The sequence below is a fragment of the Nerophis lumbriciformis genome, linkage group LG12, assembly GCF_033978685.3.
Source record: "Nerophis lumbriciformis linkage group LG12, RoL_Nlum_v2.1, whole genome shotgun sequence".
NCBI classification, from domain to species: Eukaryota; Metazoa; Chordata; class Actinopteri; order Syngnathiformes; family Syngnathidae; genus Nerophis; species Nerophis lumbriciformis.
In genome coordinates, this window is record NC_084559.2 from 4,043,453 (window position 1) to 4,060,000 (window position 16,548).

At 41.3% G+C, this 16,548-nt stretch overlaps 1 protein-coding gene across 1 annotated transcript in view; it reads left to right on the forward strand.

The window, feature by feature from the left end:
• Positions 1-7,074: 7,074 nt before the first annotated feature.
• The window catches only part of LOC140679240 (AP-3 complex subunit mu-2), a 36,439-nt gene continuing 26,965 nt past the window's right edge, over positions 7,075-16,548 (forward strand). The window contains exons 1-2 of the mRNA XM_072914240.1: positions 7,075-7,179; positions 16,409-16,548. The exon at positions 16,409-16,548 is cut by the window's right edge and continues 146 nt beyond it. Coding sequence (XP_072770341.1) covers positions 16,422-16,548 — 127 coding nt within the window. The 5' untranslated portion in view covers positions 7,075-7,179; positions 16,409-16,421. The remainder of the gene's footprint in view (positions 7,180-16,408) is intronic.

The following is a 16,548-nucleotide window of genomic DNA, read 5'->3' on the forward strand; positions in this document are numbered from 1 at the left end:
GCTGTATCGATCCGTTGTGGTGAAGAAGGAGCTGAGCCGGAAGGCAAAGCTCTCAATTTACCGGTCGATCTACGTTCCCATCCTCACCTATGGTCATGAGCTTTGGGTTATGACCGAAAGGACAAGATCACGGGTACAAGCGGCCCAAATGAGTTTTCTCTGCCGGGTGGCGGGGCTCTCCCTTAGAGATAGGGTGAGAAGCTCTGCCATCCGGGAGGAGCTCAAAGTAAAGCCGCTGCTCCTCCACATCGAGAGGAGCCAGATGAGGTGGTTCGGGCATCTGGTCAGGATGCCACCCGAACGCCTCCCTAGGGAGGTGTTTAGGGCACGTCCGACCGGTAGGAGGCCGCGGGGAAGACCCAGGACACGTTGGGAAGACTATGTCTCCCGGCTGGCCTGGGAACGCCTCGGGGTCCCACAGGAAGAGCTGGACGAAGTGGCTGGGGAGAGGAAAGTCTGGGCTTCCCTGCTTAGGCTGCTGCCCCCGCGACCCGACCTCGGATAAGCGGAAGAAGATGGATGATGGATGGATGGATGAGAACGCATGGAGCTGCACACTTAGTCACAGTCACGCCCGACGCTCTAAGGTACAGCTCCCGCGTCCCTCTATTTATTCAGGAGTTCCCCAGTCAACATCACTGAGGATGCCTCTAAAAGGAGTGGTCACACATGTCATGCAAAGCAGCTCCAGTGCGCACAATACGTGACGGAATGTGCCGGGGCCTTGTGATTTCACCTTGTCTCTGCGTGCTGTCGTCTTATCTTCGTTGAGGTCCTTGAAGTCCTTGGCTGTCAGCGAGCTAAAACAAAGCTAACATCTGCGGCTGAGGTCACCCCTCAGACAATACGTTTTTGTCCTTGCACAGATAGGAAAAGTACAGCTTGATTGTGAAGTGTATTTCTAGTCTTGTCATCCTCGTCCGGACAGAAGGATGACACGGCAGTGGACTGGATCAAAGGAGACGTCGGAGACTCTTTGCTGAACCAAAAATTGCCTTATTACGAGCGAGCATCATTACACAGGACTGCAGTTACCTGGAGGAGGTTAGGTCAAGAAAATGAGGCACTCCTAACTTGGAGAAGCCAACCCATCAGTTTTATATTCCTCCTTCCTGTCTCTAGGTGTGTGTGCTAAGTCAGGAGAGCACATCCTGGCCATGTAAGGAGATGTTCGTGTGTAAGAGAGCCATAACTTAAATGTTGACGTTGAGCTAGACCGGTAGTCTTTTCTCAAGGATATGGTTATCACTTTTGCATTCCGAAGTCCCAATAAGAGCCTCTTTTCCTACGAGAAGTGATCCAATCCACCTGCGAATATCAAACTAAGGGGCCTTATGTGCTCAAACTGAAATACCACTATTTAATTAAACTTGGTGGTTTGCTTTCTCCATATGCAAAACATAATATGAGTTAATTAATTCACTTCAATAGCATAATGTAACTTAATACTGTATCGGTATAAAACAATTTTATTACCACCATTCCACCAAATCTGTAAACTTTTTTTTTTCAAATGTAATCATACATATATTGAACTACTTCAAATGTGTATTGTCCCATCCAAGACAACTCTGCATCAAGGGTTGGAATTGGGGGTTAAATCACCAAAAATGATTCCCGGGCGTGGCCACCGCTGCTGCTCAGTGCTCCCCTCACCTCCCGGGGGGTGAACAGGGGCATGGGTCAAATGCAGAGGACAAATTTCGCCACACCTAGTGTGTGTGTGATAATTTTTTTAATGTTTTTTTGTTTTGTTTTGTTTTTTAACATGGAATTGAGTCTACTCTGTAGTGTTTGTTAACATTATATTGCTGTTATTTTATCATCAACCAGAAAATGAAATAAATAAAACAAATTACAGGATGTTATTAATGTCATACGCAGAAAAAAAAGAAGCATTTATTCGGGTTTTTTGATTGATCGAAAACTTTTATTAGTAGATTGCACAGTACAGTACATATTCCGTACAATTGACCACTAAATGGTAACACCCCAATAAGTTTTTCAACTTGTTTAAGTCGGGGTCCACGTTAAACAACTCATTTTAAATGGTAGGAATGTCCGATGGTACACCAACAACATTTTTGACAATCAAAACATGATGGTAATAATCCACATTTTGTATCATTGACATCGATAATAACACGGAAGTGCCGCCGCTGTCTGAACAAGTCACGGGAGCTCCGCCCCCAATGCGCGCTCCCGCGGCGGGCGACACAAAATATTTCAAGCACGCTGAATTTCGCCCGACCACCGGAGCCCATAGACATGTTAGAAGTAGACGCTGCATTGGCTGCTGTGACGCGAGAAATTGGGCCGCCATCTTGAAGTGGTGACGAGGAGCCGGCGAGCAGCCTAAACTGACAGTTGACAGGTAGAAAACAAAGATGCCGGACTGTTGAAAATAGGAATCGGGGCAGGGCCGGCCCGTGGCATAGGCCGTATAGGCAAATGCTAAGGGCGCCGTCCATCAGGGGGCGCCACGCCAGTGCCACAAATGTTGGGAAAAAAAAAAAAAGTTGGTACTATTATTTCTAAATACAAAAAATAATCCCACGTTAATTAAAATGCAAAGTAAAGCCTATATAATGGAAATATATAATATAATATATATGCGCCCCCTCCCTTCCCGTATCATGACTCTTTTTGGACGTCACCACATCAAAAAATCAACACAAGATGTCAAAACGGCCAAAACTGTCAGGTGCCCAGGGAAGAAACAAGAGAAAAGAAGAGGAGGAGAAACGAGAAAAGACAGAGGTAGCAGGTAGGTAACGTTAGCCTATATGAAATTATTTGTCTGTTACAGAATGTGATAGTAACCTGGCTTTTTAGCATTAAGCTAATGTTACATGATTCGGCAATTGCTAATCAATAAATAGCTAGTTCTGTTTTAACGTCGGGTTAATATTGTGGAGGGGGCTAAATTGTTATGGAAAATAATAATGTAACGTTAGGTAATTACAGTACTCCCACCATACATTCCTCAGGGACATTTGTATTAGATCTTTTAAGCAGGTGTTTTTTGTTTACATTGTTATTGCCTTCTGGTTAGCTAATGTTTGCCCTGCAGGTAATAGTCACTTTTCCACCCCTTTATATATTAGGTATAGTTGTAAGCCTAGTTTTTAAAGTGCACATCATTATTGTAAATTAAGCAATATGTATGTAAAAAATATTGTATTTCATATATTCATTTTTTATTTTTTGCATTCATTTATTTATTCATATTTTTTTTTATCTTGTTAACTATTCTGATTGTTAATTTGCTTTCTTTAAGTAAAAAAAAGGTCAAAGACAAAGCTATTTGGTTTCTTGTGAGTATATACACTTCACTGCCGATGTGGGGGGGGCGCCACCTAAAATCTTGCCTAGGGCGCCAGATTGGTTAGGGCCGGGCCTGAATCGGAGGATTACTTTTCACAAGTAATATTTAACATGGTTGGTTGGTTGGTTGTATTTTGTGAAAAGAATATTACCACAGAGTTGAGAAGGAGCAAAGATCTTCAATAGTACTGAAATCGTAGCCGCTAGCAAACAAGAGTCTGACCATAATAGAATTGCTTGTCAATGAAATTAATTACATTTAAAAATGTCATACTTGAATAACATAAAGTTGAAATAAATGATGAAGATAAAGATTGTAAAAGCCAACAGGGGTAAAAGTTAGAACCACATTGTGTAGGGGTGGGGAATATATGTTAGCTAACTAGACGATTGATTGATTGATTGAGACTTTTATTAGTAGATTGCACAGTACAGTACATATTCCGTACAATTGACCACTAAATGGTAACACCCGAATACGTTTTTCAACTTGTTTAAGTCGGGGTCCACGTAAATCAATTCATGGTAAATTGGTAAACAATCAGATGGACAGTGGCAATTGTTGCGTCTGACCAGTTCTTCCTCTGGTCAATCCCAAGTTCTTTCGATGACATATATGCTGAGTAAGAAGGACCATCAAGACAGAATTGGAACATTTTCAAGTTTATACTAAAGCTTTAGGAGTTCAACTCAACCAATACGTTCATATCGGCTGCTCTACTTGATCTAACATTCAAACAGGAAGAGACCACTTCTTGAATACGCAAACGGCCCCCACCCTCTCCAGAAAGGAATACAGGCTCATTGTTCTACTACAGATAAGATATAAGGGAGTACTCCAACCCCTACATTCCAAGTCTTCAAGGTAACACACACAGTTTACTTGCGGACATAAAATGGAAAAACACTAGCTGATTCAAACATGACTATGAATAAAAAAAGAAATAACTCATAAACATATATATGCATTTTTCACACTATACAGTATTATACAAGTCTAAATGTAGTCTAGCTTTCCAACCCAATTTTTATGTAGGATATACACATGTGTATATATAACCTCATCATATTGTTTCTTCAACTTAAAAATAGCTGACCTTTTTTTCCCCCTTCTCTGGGATTATATTCCCAGTTTTGATCTCGGACGTCTGCTCATTTATAGCATATAAGAATATTCTATTACTGTTAAGCAAACTATGAATAATAAAACACGCCAAAACATGTGTCCTTTATCATAGCTACACGTATGACAAAAAAAAACGTGTGAAAATGCGCTGACAGTTCATTTTCGATTGTAAATAATGTAAATAATTTCAATGTATATACTCTGATGATTAATTTGTGTGATGACTGTATTATGCTGATAGTATATATTTGTACCATGAATTGATTAACGTGGACCCCGACTTAAACAAGATGAACAACGTATTGGGGCGTAACCATTTAGTGGTCAATTGTATGGAATATGTACTGTACTGTGCAATCTACTAATAAAAGTCTCAATCAATCAATCATTGCTCCTGCCAAATGAATTGCACTGAGTGGGGCGGATCACCACTCCAAGATGGCGGCCCCGCGTCTCGTCAGCGCCAGGAGGCAGTAGCGCTCAATGTTGCGTCTACTTATAAGATGCCGGAGTCTATCCCAGCTGCATTCGGGCGGAAGGCGGAGTCGCCACCTCATCGCAGGGCCAACACAGATAAGACAAAAACATTGTTTTCACTTTAAGAAGATGAAATCTGAACACCAGAAACAAAATGTCAGACGCAATCATCAAGTATATGTCCTGGGTCTTACATGACACCTGTTTAGTCTAATCAAAACAGAGTCTCAACACCACAACTTCCGTGTATATATATATATATATATATATATATATATATCCATCCATCCATCCATCCATCTTCTTCCGCTTATCCGAGGTCGGGTCGCGGGGGCAGCAGCTTAAGCAGGGAAGCCCAGACTTCCCTCTCCCCAGCCACTTCGTCCAGCTCCTCCCGGGGGATCCCGAGGCGTTCCCAGGCCAGCCGGGAGAGATAGTCTTCCCAGCGTGTCCTGGGTCTTCCCCGTGGCCTCCTACCGGTCGGACGTGCCCGAAACACCTTCCTAGGGAGGCGTTCGGGTGGCATCCTGACCAGATGCCCGAACCACCTCATCTGGCGCCTCTCGATGTGGAGGAGCAGCGGCTTTACTTTGAGCTCCCCCCGAATGACAGAGCTTCTCACCCTATCTCTAAGGGAGAGCCCCGCCACTCGGCGGAGGAAACTCATTTCGGCCGCTTGTACCCGTGATCTTGTCCTTTCGGTCATGACCCAAAGCTCATGACCATAGGTGAGGATGGGAACGTAGATCGACCGGTAAATCGAGAGCTTTGCCTTCCGACTCAGCTCCTTCTTCACCACAACGGATCGATACAGCGTCCGCATTACTGAAGATGCCGCACCGATCCGCCTGTCGATCTCACGATCCACTCTTCCCCCACTCGTGAACAAGACTCCGAGGTACTTGAACTCCTCCACTTGGGGCAAGATCTCCTCCCCAACCCGGAGATGGCACTCCACCCTTTTCCGGGAGAGAACCATGGACTCGGACTTGGAGGTGCTGATTCCCATCCCAGTCGCTTCACACTCGGCTGCGAACCGATCCAGTGAGAGCTGAAGATCTTGGCTGGAGGAAGCCATCAGGACCACATCATCTGCAAATAGCAGTGATCTAATCCTGCAGCCACCAAACCAGATCCCCTCAACGCCCTGACTGCGCCTAGAAATTCTGTCCATAAAGGTTATGAACAGAATCGGTGACAAAGGGCAGCCTTGGCAGAGTCCAACCCTCACTGGAAACGTGTCCGACTTACTGCCGGCAATGCGAACCAAGCTCTGACACTGATTATACAGGGAGCGGACTGCCACAATAAGACAGTCCGTTACCCCATACTCTCTGAGCACTCCCCACAGGACTTCCCGGGGTACACGGTCGAATGCCTTCTCCAAGTCCACAAAGCACATGTAGACTGGTTGGGCAAACTCCCATGCACCCTCAAGGACCCTGCCGAGAGTATAGAGCTGGTCCACAGTTCCACGACCAGGACGAAAACCACACTGTTCCTCCTGAATCCGAGGTTCGACTATCCGGCGTAGCCTCCTCTCCAGTACACCTGAATAGACCTTACCGGGAAGGCTGAGGAGTGTGATCCCACGATAGTTGGAACACACCCTCCGGTTCCCCTTCTTAAAGAGAGGAACCACCACCCCGGTCTGCCAATATATATATATATATATATATATACATATATATATATATATATATATATATATATATATACATATATACATATAATTTAAAAACAACGATACCGATAATTTCCGATATTACATTTTAAAGCATTGATAATATTGGCAGGCCGATATTATCGGACATCTCTATTGAAGATCTTTGCTCCTTCTCATCTCTGTGGTAATATTCTTTTCACAAAATACAACCAATAGTACGTTAATGTTAAATCTTACTTGTGAAAAGTAATCCCCCGATTCCTATCTTCAACATTCCGCTCATTTGAGCAGGAAAACTCTGAACACCATCTTTGTTTTTTACCTGTCAACTGTCAGTTTAGGCTGCTCGCCGGCTCCTCATCACCACTTCAAGATGGCGGCCGAATTTCTCGCGTCACGGCAGCCAACGCTGCGTCATGAAAAGGCGGGGTTTACGTTTTTCCTTAGCTTGTGATTGGTCCTTTCCCCCCCCCTCCCGCTCCCCGGACACCAGAAACCGAGCCGCCTAACGGAAGCGACGACGGCTTCATATTTCCATGAGAAAATAGTGACGTTCGAGAGCGAGACGTTGAAATAGTCTCTGGTAAGTGCTTGGTGATTCTATTCTTATCTTACTTGACTTAATTGCGAATAGTTTTTTCATCGACTCGTATTTCGAATCGGGTGACGTTTTCCCGTCTTGTCATGAGACACCAGGATGATGGATGTTATTACCGAGGCAGCTGGAGGCCTGATAATGTCTCACCATTGTTGCCTTTTTACGTTCCACAACATTGTTTGCCACTATTTGGTTTGCACCAGAAACGGCTTCTTTTGTTTGAGTTTATTGCTGTTCCGACCTGGGCTTTGGATCCGGAGGGTTCGTGTGTTGGCAACTTCCCAGTAAGGAAAGTCGCTATTGGCTGTCACTAGGAGTTGCTGAATGACGTCATTATCTAGTTTGCATAATAAGCCATTTTTTTTTGTATAAATGGTTCAGAGGGCAAACAGCCCACCTTTGCAAACACCTTCTCCGATTTTGGAGCGACATTAACAATATACCGTATTTTCCAGACCATAGGGCGCACCGGATTAGAATAGAATAGAGTTTTATTGTCATTAATACAGTAAATAAATTGGAGCAGATCCCCGAAGGTGCATACACAATAATTTAGTCTGTCTGGACAACAGCTTGCCTTCCATAGTTCCATTTCCCAAGCCATGTAGATCCACTGGAGAGGTCCACTGGAGAGGTCACTCCAGCAGATACCGGTTCTAAGCCCACCCAATTGGCGAAGGAAACAGGTGCCAGGAGCCCATCTCCGTCCGTGGGAGGGACCATCCCAGTTAGACCCCCCCCCCTTTGGATCTACCCCATCGTCTCCCGAGACGGAAGGATGCCGACGACATATATACATACATATACATACATATATATGTATATAAATATATATATATATATATACATATATATATATATATATATATATATATACATACAGGTAAAAGCCAGTAAATTAGAATATTTTGAAAAACTTGATTTATTTCAGTAATTGCATTCAAAAGGTGTAACTTGTACATTATATTTATTCATTGCACACAGACTGATGCATTCAAATGTTTATTTCATTTAATTTTGATGATTTGAAGTGGCAACAAATGAAAATCCAAAATTCCGTGTGTCACAAAATTAGAATATTACTTAAGGCTAATACAAAAAAGGGATTTTTAGAAATGTTGGCCAACTGAAAAGTATGAAAATGAAAAATATGAGCATGTACAATTCTCAATACTTGGTTGGAGCTCCTTTTGCCTCAATTACTGCGTTAATGCGGCGTGGCATGGAGTCGATGAGTTTCTGGCACTGCTCAGGTGTTATGAGAGCCCAGGTTGCTCTGATAGTGGCCTTCAACTCTTCTGCGTTTTTGGGTCTGGCATTCTGCATCTTCCTTTTCACAATACCCCACAGATTTTCTATGGGGCTAAGGTCAGGGGAGTTGGCGGGCCAATTTAGAACAGAAATACCATGGTCCGTAAACCAGGCACGGGTAGATTTTGCGCTGTGTGCAGGCGCCAAGTCCTGTTGGAACTTGAAATCTCCATCTCCATAGAGCAGGTCAGCAGCAGGAAGCATGAAGTGCTCTAAAACTTGCTGGTAGACGGCTGCGTTGACCCTGGATCTCAGGAAACAGAGTGGACCGACACCAGCAGATGACATGGCACCCCAAACCATCACCCAACCATGCAAATTTTGCATTTCCTTTGGAAATCGAGGTCCCAGAGTCTGGAGGAAGACAGGAGAGGCACAGGATCCACGTTGCCTGAAGTCTAGTGTAAAGTTTCCACCATCAGTGATGGTTTGGGGTGCCATGTCATCTGCTGGTGTCGGTCCACTCTGTTTCCTGAGATCCAGGGTCAACGCAGCCGTCTACCAGCAAGTTTTAGAGCACTTCATGCTTCCTGCTGCTGACCTGCTCTATGGAGATGGAGATTTCAAGTTCCAACAGGACTTGGCGCCTGCACACAGCGCAAAATCTACCCGTGCCTGGTTTACGGACCATGGTATTTCTGTTCTAAATTGGCCCGCCAACTCCCCTGACCTTAGCCCCATAGAAAATCTGTGGGGTATTGTGAAAAGGAAGATGCAGAATGCCAGACCCAAAAACGCAGAAGAGTTGAAGGCCACTATCAGAGCAACCTGGGCTCTCATAACACCTGAGCAGTGCCAGAAACTCATCGACTCCATGCCACGCCGCATTAACGCAGTAATTGAGGCAAAAGGAGCTCCAACCAAGTATTGAGTATTGCACATGCTCATATTTTTCATTTTCATACTTTTCAGTTGGCCAACATTTCTAAAAATCCCTTTTTTGTATTAGCCTTAAGTAATATTCTAATTTTGTGACACACGGAATTTTGGATTTTCATTTGTTGCAACTTCAAATCATCAAAATTAAATGAAATAAACATTTGAATGCATCAGTCTGTGTGCAATGAATAAATATAATGTACAAGTTACACCTTTTGAATGCAATTACTGAAATAAATCAAGTTTTTCAAAATATTCTAATTTACTGGCTTTTACCTGTGTGTGTGTGTATATATATACCGTATATATATATATGTATGTATATATATATGTATATGTATATATATATATATATATATATATATATATATATATATATATATATATATATATATATATATTAGGGCTGCAACCAACAACTAATTTGATAATCGATTAATCTGTCAATTATTACTTTGATTAATAATTGGATAAAAGAGACAAACTACATTTCTATCCTTTCCAGTATTTTATTGAAAAAAAAACAGCATGCTGGCACCATACTTATTTTGATTATTGTTTCTCAGCTGTTTGTAAATGTTGCAGTTTATAAATAAAGGTTTATAAAAAAATAATAATAATAATAATAAAATTAAAAAGTAGCCTCTGCGCATGCGCATAGCATAGATCCAACGAATCGATGACTAAATTAATCGCCAACTATTTTTATAATCGATTTTAATCGATTTAATCGATTAGTTGTTGCAGCCCTAATATATATATATATATATATATATATATATATATATATATATATATATATATATATATATATATATATATATATATATATATATATATATATATATATAGGCGCACTGCCGATGAATGGTCTATTTTTGATATTTTTTTCATATATAAGGCGCACCGGATTATAGGGCGCATTAAAGGAGTCATATTATTATAATTTTGCGACTTATATATGTTTTTTTTCCCTTCTTTATTATGCATTTTCGGCCGGTGCGACTTATACTCCGGAGCGACTTATACTCCGAAAAATACGGTATATTTGAATGGTTTTACCATCTTTCTTGCACAAAAACGTATCAAAATTCATTTCTGTTCATGGCGCTTTAAAATGGAAGAAGTTTGAACACCCCAAAGAAAACAAATAACTACTAAACAAGTGTATCCTGTGTTGGCTTGTGAGAGCTTCAGAGCACAGGCTGCCTTTATCCACAAAGCATGTCATGTGAGTTGGTGCTTTTATCCACAAAGCATGTCATGTGAGTTGGTGCTAGTATTTTTGTTAGGTCAGTTAGGAACATGTACATTTTTCCTTCCTTTTTTTCCTTTTCTGTGAATGTCATGATATTCCTGATTGTTTGCCAAATGCACAATCCGTATAATGTAGTAGTTTGTTTAATATGAAGGAATGTGTAATGGCTATTTTCTACAGCCCTGTCACGTGAAGTGACCTAACCCTATGAGTCACACCACAGTGTGTCCCACAGGACTGCAATCTATGTGGGGGCAGTGGTGTGTAAAAACAGGAAAAGCCAAACGTAATATGTCAAGAACTACAAACTTTCTTCGGTCACTTCTTTTCGCTGTCTCAAAGTAAAAAGACTGAGCCACCCCAGAGTGCTTTTATCTGCCCACAGTAGCACTGATTACCTGGTTGTTCGATAAGAAAAGAACCGATTCCATGGACTCGAATCCCTTTTTGAGAACCGGTTACCGTTATCGAGGCCACTATAGTAAAGAAAAAGAGTTGGTTCTTTATTCGAATCCCTGGGAAGAATCCCAAATGGGCAATGTTATGCCCATTTGATTGTAGACTCTTACTGACACCTTGTGGAGATATGAAAATACTACGCATCAATAGTTTGGGCACTTCTGGGTTGACGACGTCAGTTAAGTTCATGAGACAATTGAGAAGTAGACAAGTTGTGTTAGCTCTTACAAGCCTTGGAAAAGATAAGTCTGTAAGTAAACTGTTTAACTTGTTTATGTAACCTCAATATTAAGGTGGAAAGTGGTTACATTTGATACAAAGATGTTTATTGAAAAACGATTTTTGTGCACTGTTTCAATGGATGTTTTGAGGACTTAAAATGGCTGACAGTCGTGTATTTCCACCATCGAAATAGTTTCAACACTCAGAAGTATTTGTTTGATGATAGTACTGTATATTTGTGTGAAGCTAATATTTACATATTGTGTATTACATTTCAGTATGTTAATTGAATCACATGGCTTAAACATTTGTCATTGTGTGTATTTCAGTTTGAAAAAATAAAATAAGTCCAGTGCAAGACAAAAGTAAAGATAGGAAAAGACAAAGCAAGATCAACAACAATAAAGAGCCTAAATGGATTAATCTGCTTTGGAACTTTATTAGACGTCTTGGATTGTTTGTTAGCTGTCTGCCTGTGTGTGTAGTTAGTATGTTCCAATAGCAGCAGAAGTGCACTTTGTGGAGAGCTGTATTATTTTCAGTTTTGTGCCCAAGGGACTGATTTTATTTAACACTATATTATTATTTATACACCTATAGTGATCACAGAGACAGGTTGTTTTTGTGTTACTGTATATATTTGTTTTTCTGAAAAATCCCACTTAATATACTTTGGGTAACAACAGTCAATATTTTTTTTTTTTTTTTTTTTTAGGGGGGTAACAGTTAATATTTATTTATTTTATTTTAGTTTTTTCTTATAAAATAAAAGTGAGCTTTTGTTACACCAAATATTGTATTTTTTTTCCATATACAACAACCTATCTGGATTCGATAAGAGAATCGATAAGGAATCGTTTCGATAAGAGGATTCGATAATGGGCTCAAACTCGATAATTTCTTATCAAACATCAACCCTATACATAATATAATATATAAAGAGAAACTGGAAATTGTGATGTATCATGTTGTATGCTTGCATGTTCGAAATAAACTCAAACTCAACTCAACTCAATATATGATATAAATGATAGCAATTTGGCTGACAATAAAGCTTTCAGTATTTACAAAGGGTGTAACGGCACACACAAATTTCGGTTCGGTACGTACCTCGGTTTAGAGGTCACGGTTCGGTTCATTTTGGGTACAGTAAGAAAACAACAAAATATACATTTGATGGTTATTTATTCACCAAAATTTGTAAACAATGGCTTTATCCTTTTAACATTGCTTTAAAATAGCTGTGTGTGATGGATGTGAGCCACCACTAGGCTGATCAGTGCAACAGCAGGCAGTCATGAATGCTAAGCATAAGAATAACATACATATACACACAGGGTCCATTGCCAGGGTTAATGCAGTCAACATATATAAAATAAAAACTAAATAAGATAAGGCTCACAATTGGTTTCTTAAAGGGGAACATTATCACAATTTCAGAAGGGTTAAAACCATTAAAAATCAGTTCCCAGTGGCTTATTTTATTTTTCGAAGTTTTTTTCAAAATTTTACCCATCCCTAAAAAAAGCTTCAAAGTGCCTGATTTTAACCATCGTTATATACACCCGTCCATTTTCCTGTGACGTCACATAGAGATGCCAACACAAACAAACATGGCGCATAGAACAGCAAGCTATAGTGACATTAGCTCGGATTCAGACTCGGATTTCAGCGGCTTAAGCGATTCAACAGATTACGCATGTATTGAAACGGATGGTTGTAGTGTGGAGGCAGGTAGCGAAAACGAAATTGAAGAAGAAACTAAAGCTATTGAGCCATAACGGTTTGAACCGTATGCAAGCGAAACCGACGAAAACGACACGGGAGAAAGCGAGGACGAATTCGGCGATCGCCTTCTAACCAACGATTGGTATGTGTTTGTTTGGCATTAAAGGAAACTAACAACTATGAACTAGGTTTACAGCATATGAAATACATTTGGCAACAACATGCACTTTGAGAGTGCAGACAGCCCAATTTTCATCAATTAATATATTCTGTAGACATACCCTCATCCGCTCTCTTTTCCTGAAAGCTGATCTGTCCAGTTTTGGAGTTGATGTCAGCAGGCCAGGGAAGCTAGGGTCGATATTCTTCTCTTGATCATCTTCGGTGGCATAAGAAACGGTGTGAGCCAAGACATCCAGGGGATTTAGCCCGCTCGTCTGCGGGAACAAACTGCCGCCATTGCTTGCCGTGCTACCGAGGTCCTTTGTCCCTGAATTGCTCACACACTCCGGCAGATTCAATGGGGGTCTGGCGGCAGATTTCTTTAACTTTATCGTTGGAAATGCATCTGCTTTGAGTGTCGCAGGATATCCACACATTCTTGCCATCTCTGTCGTAGCATAGCTTTCGTCGGTAAAGTGTGCGGAACAAACGTCCAATTTCTTGCCACTTTCGCATCTTTGGGCCACTGGTGCAACTTGAATCCGTCCCTGTTCGTGTTGTTACACCCTCCGACAACACACCGACGAGGCATGATGTCTCCAAGGTACGGAAAACAGTCGATAAAACGGAAAATAACAGAGCTGATTTGACTCGCTGTTTGAGAAAATGGCGGATTGCTTCCCGTTGTGACGTCATCGCTCCGAGAGCGAATATTAGAAAGGCGTTTAATTCGCCAAAATTCACCCATTTAGAGTTCGGAAATCGGTTAAAAAAATATATGGTCTTTTTCCTGCAACATCAAGGTATACAGGTAAAAGCCAGTAAATTAGAATATTTTGAAAAACTTGATTTATTTCAGTAATTGCATTCAAAAGGTGTAACTTGTACATTATATTTATTCATTGCACACAGACTGATGCATTCAAATGTTTATTTCATTTAATTTTGATGATTTGAAGTGGCAACAAATGAAAATCCAAAATTCCGTGTGTCACAAAATTAGAATATTACTTAAGGCTAATACCAAAAAGGGATTTTTAGAAATGTTGGCCAACTGAAAAGTATGAAAATGAAAAATATGAGCATGTACAATACTCAATACTTGGTTGGAGCTCCTTTTGCCTCAATTACTGCGTTAATGCGGCGTGGCATGGAGTCGATGAGTTTCTGGCACTGCTCAGGTGTTATGAGAGCCCAGGTTGCTCTGATAGTGGCCTTCAACTCTTCTGCGTTTTTGGGTCTGGCATTCTGCATCTTCCTTTTCACAATACCCCACAGATTTTCTATGGGGCTAAGGTCAGGGGAGTTGGCGGGCCAATTTAGAACAGAAATACCATGGTCCGTAAACCAGGCACGGGTAGATTTTGCGCTGTGTGCAGGCGCCAAGTCCTGTTGGAACTTGAAATCTCCATCTCCATAGAGCAGGTCAGCAGCAGGAAGCATGAAGTGCTCTAAAACTTGCTGGTAGACGGCTGCGTTGACCCTGGATCTCAGGAAACAGAGTGGACCGACACCAGCAGATGACATGGCACCCCAAACCATCACTGATGGTGGAAACTTTACACTAGACTTCAGGCAACGTGGATCCTGTGCCTCTCCTGTCTTCCTCCAGACTCTGGGACCTCGATTTCCAAAGGAAATGCAAAATTTGCTTTCGTCAGAAAACATGACTTTGGACCACTCAGCAGCAGCCCAGCTCTTTTTTTCCTTAGCCCAGGTGAGACGCTTTGCGCGCTGTTTCTTGGTCAACAGTGGCTTGACACGAGGTATGCGGCAGTTGAAACCCATGTCGTTCAAGCGTCTCTTGGTGGTGGATCTTGAAGCACTGACTCCAGCAGCTGTCCACTCCTTCTGAATCTCCCCCACATTTTTGAATGGGTTTTTTTTCACAATCTTGACCAGGGCGCGGTGATCCCTATCGCTTGTACACTTTTTCTGACCACAGTTTTTCCTTCCCTTTGCCTCTCCATTAATGTGTTTGGACACAGAGCTCTGAGAACAGCCAGCCTCTTCAGCAATAACCTTTTGTGTCTTTCCCTCCTTGTGCAATGTGTCGATGGTTGCCTTTTGGACAGCTGTCAAATCTGAAGTCTTCCCCATGTTTGTGTAGGCTTCAGAACTGGACTGAGAGACCATTTAAAGCCCTTTGCAGGTGTTTTGAGTTAATCAGCTGATTAGTTTGTGGCACCAGGTGTCTTCAAAATTTAACCCTTACACAATATTCAAATTTTGTGACACACGGAATTTTGGATTTTCATTTGTTGCCACTTCAAATCATCAAAATTAAATGAAATAAACATTTGAATGCATCAGTCTGTGTGCAATGAATAAATATAATGTACAAGTTACACCTTTTGAATGCAATTACTGAAATAAATCAAGTTTTTCAAAATATTCTAATTTATATATATTGACGCTTACATAGGTCTGGTGATAATGTTCCCCTTTAATAAAACCTTTCTACATATAAAGTGTAACATTTCCACATTTAAAGTGCAACATTAAACTGCTTCAAGTTGTTGCTCAGATTAAATAAAATGACAAAACTTTTCTTCTACATACAAAAAGTGCAACATTAAACAGTTTCAAGTCAACTCAGCCTCAGATTATTTTTTCTTTACCCCCCCAGCCTTTAACCCTGGTGACTTTCACTCAATTTCCATGTTTTTTGCCAGAAAAATCAGTTTATCCACGCTAGGCTCTGTTTGTTGCTAGCTTCCACGCCAGCCCCTTTGGTTTTTGCCTTCTGTGCTTTGAGCACGTTTTTGTTTGTTCCTGTCCGATTTATTTCTTAAATAAATCATTTCCTACCTGCACGCTGTGTCCGAAGTCCGTCTGCATCCTGGGAGAACAAACCCCGCATCACCATGCGACCTGGTCGTCACAATATTGTTTATTGCATTTGAACAAAAGTGTAGATAGAACCATGTTACAACAAAGTAACCACATATTGTCCAGCATCCTGCATGAGAAAATGATACAAACAGAAATGACGCAATGTGTTACTGCATACAAAATTAGGAGCCTTTGTCGCCTGTTTTGAAATAATTTTTTGTCGCCTGTTTTTGTCGCCTGTTTTTTTTTTGTCGCCTGTTTTTGTCGCCTGTTTTGAAATAATGTAACTATTGTGTACATATGACATATCTCGTTATCGCAGTCTGTCTAACTGTTACGTGTCATTCATTGTATTTGTAGCCCCCCAGCCAAGATGATCCATAGCCTGTTCCTGGTCAACTCTTCAGGAGACATCTTTCTGGAAAAGCACTGGAAGAGCGTGGTCAGCCGCTCCGTGTGCGACTATTTCTTTGAAGCCCAAGAGCGCGCCACGGAGCCAG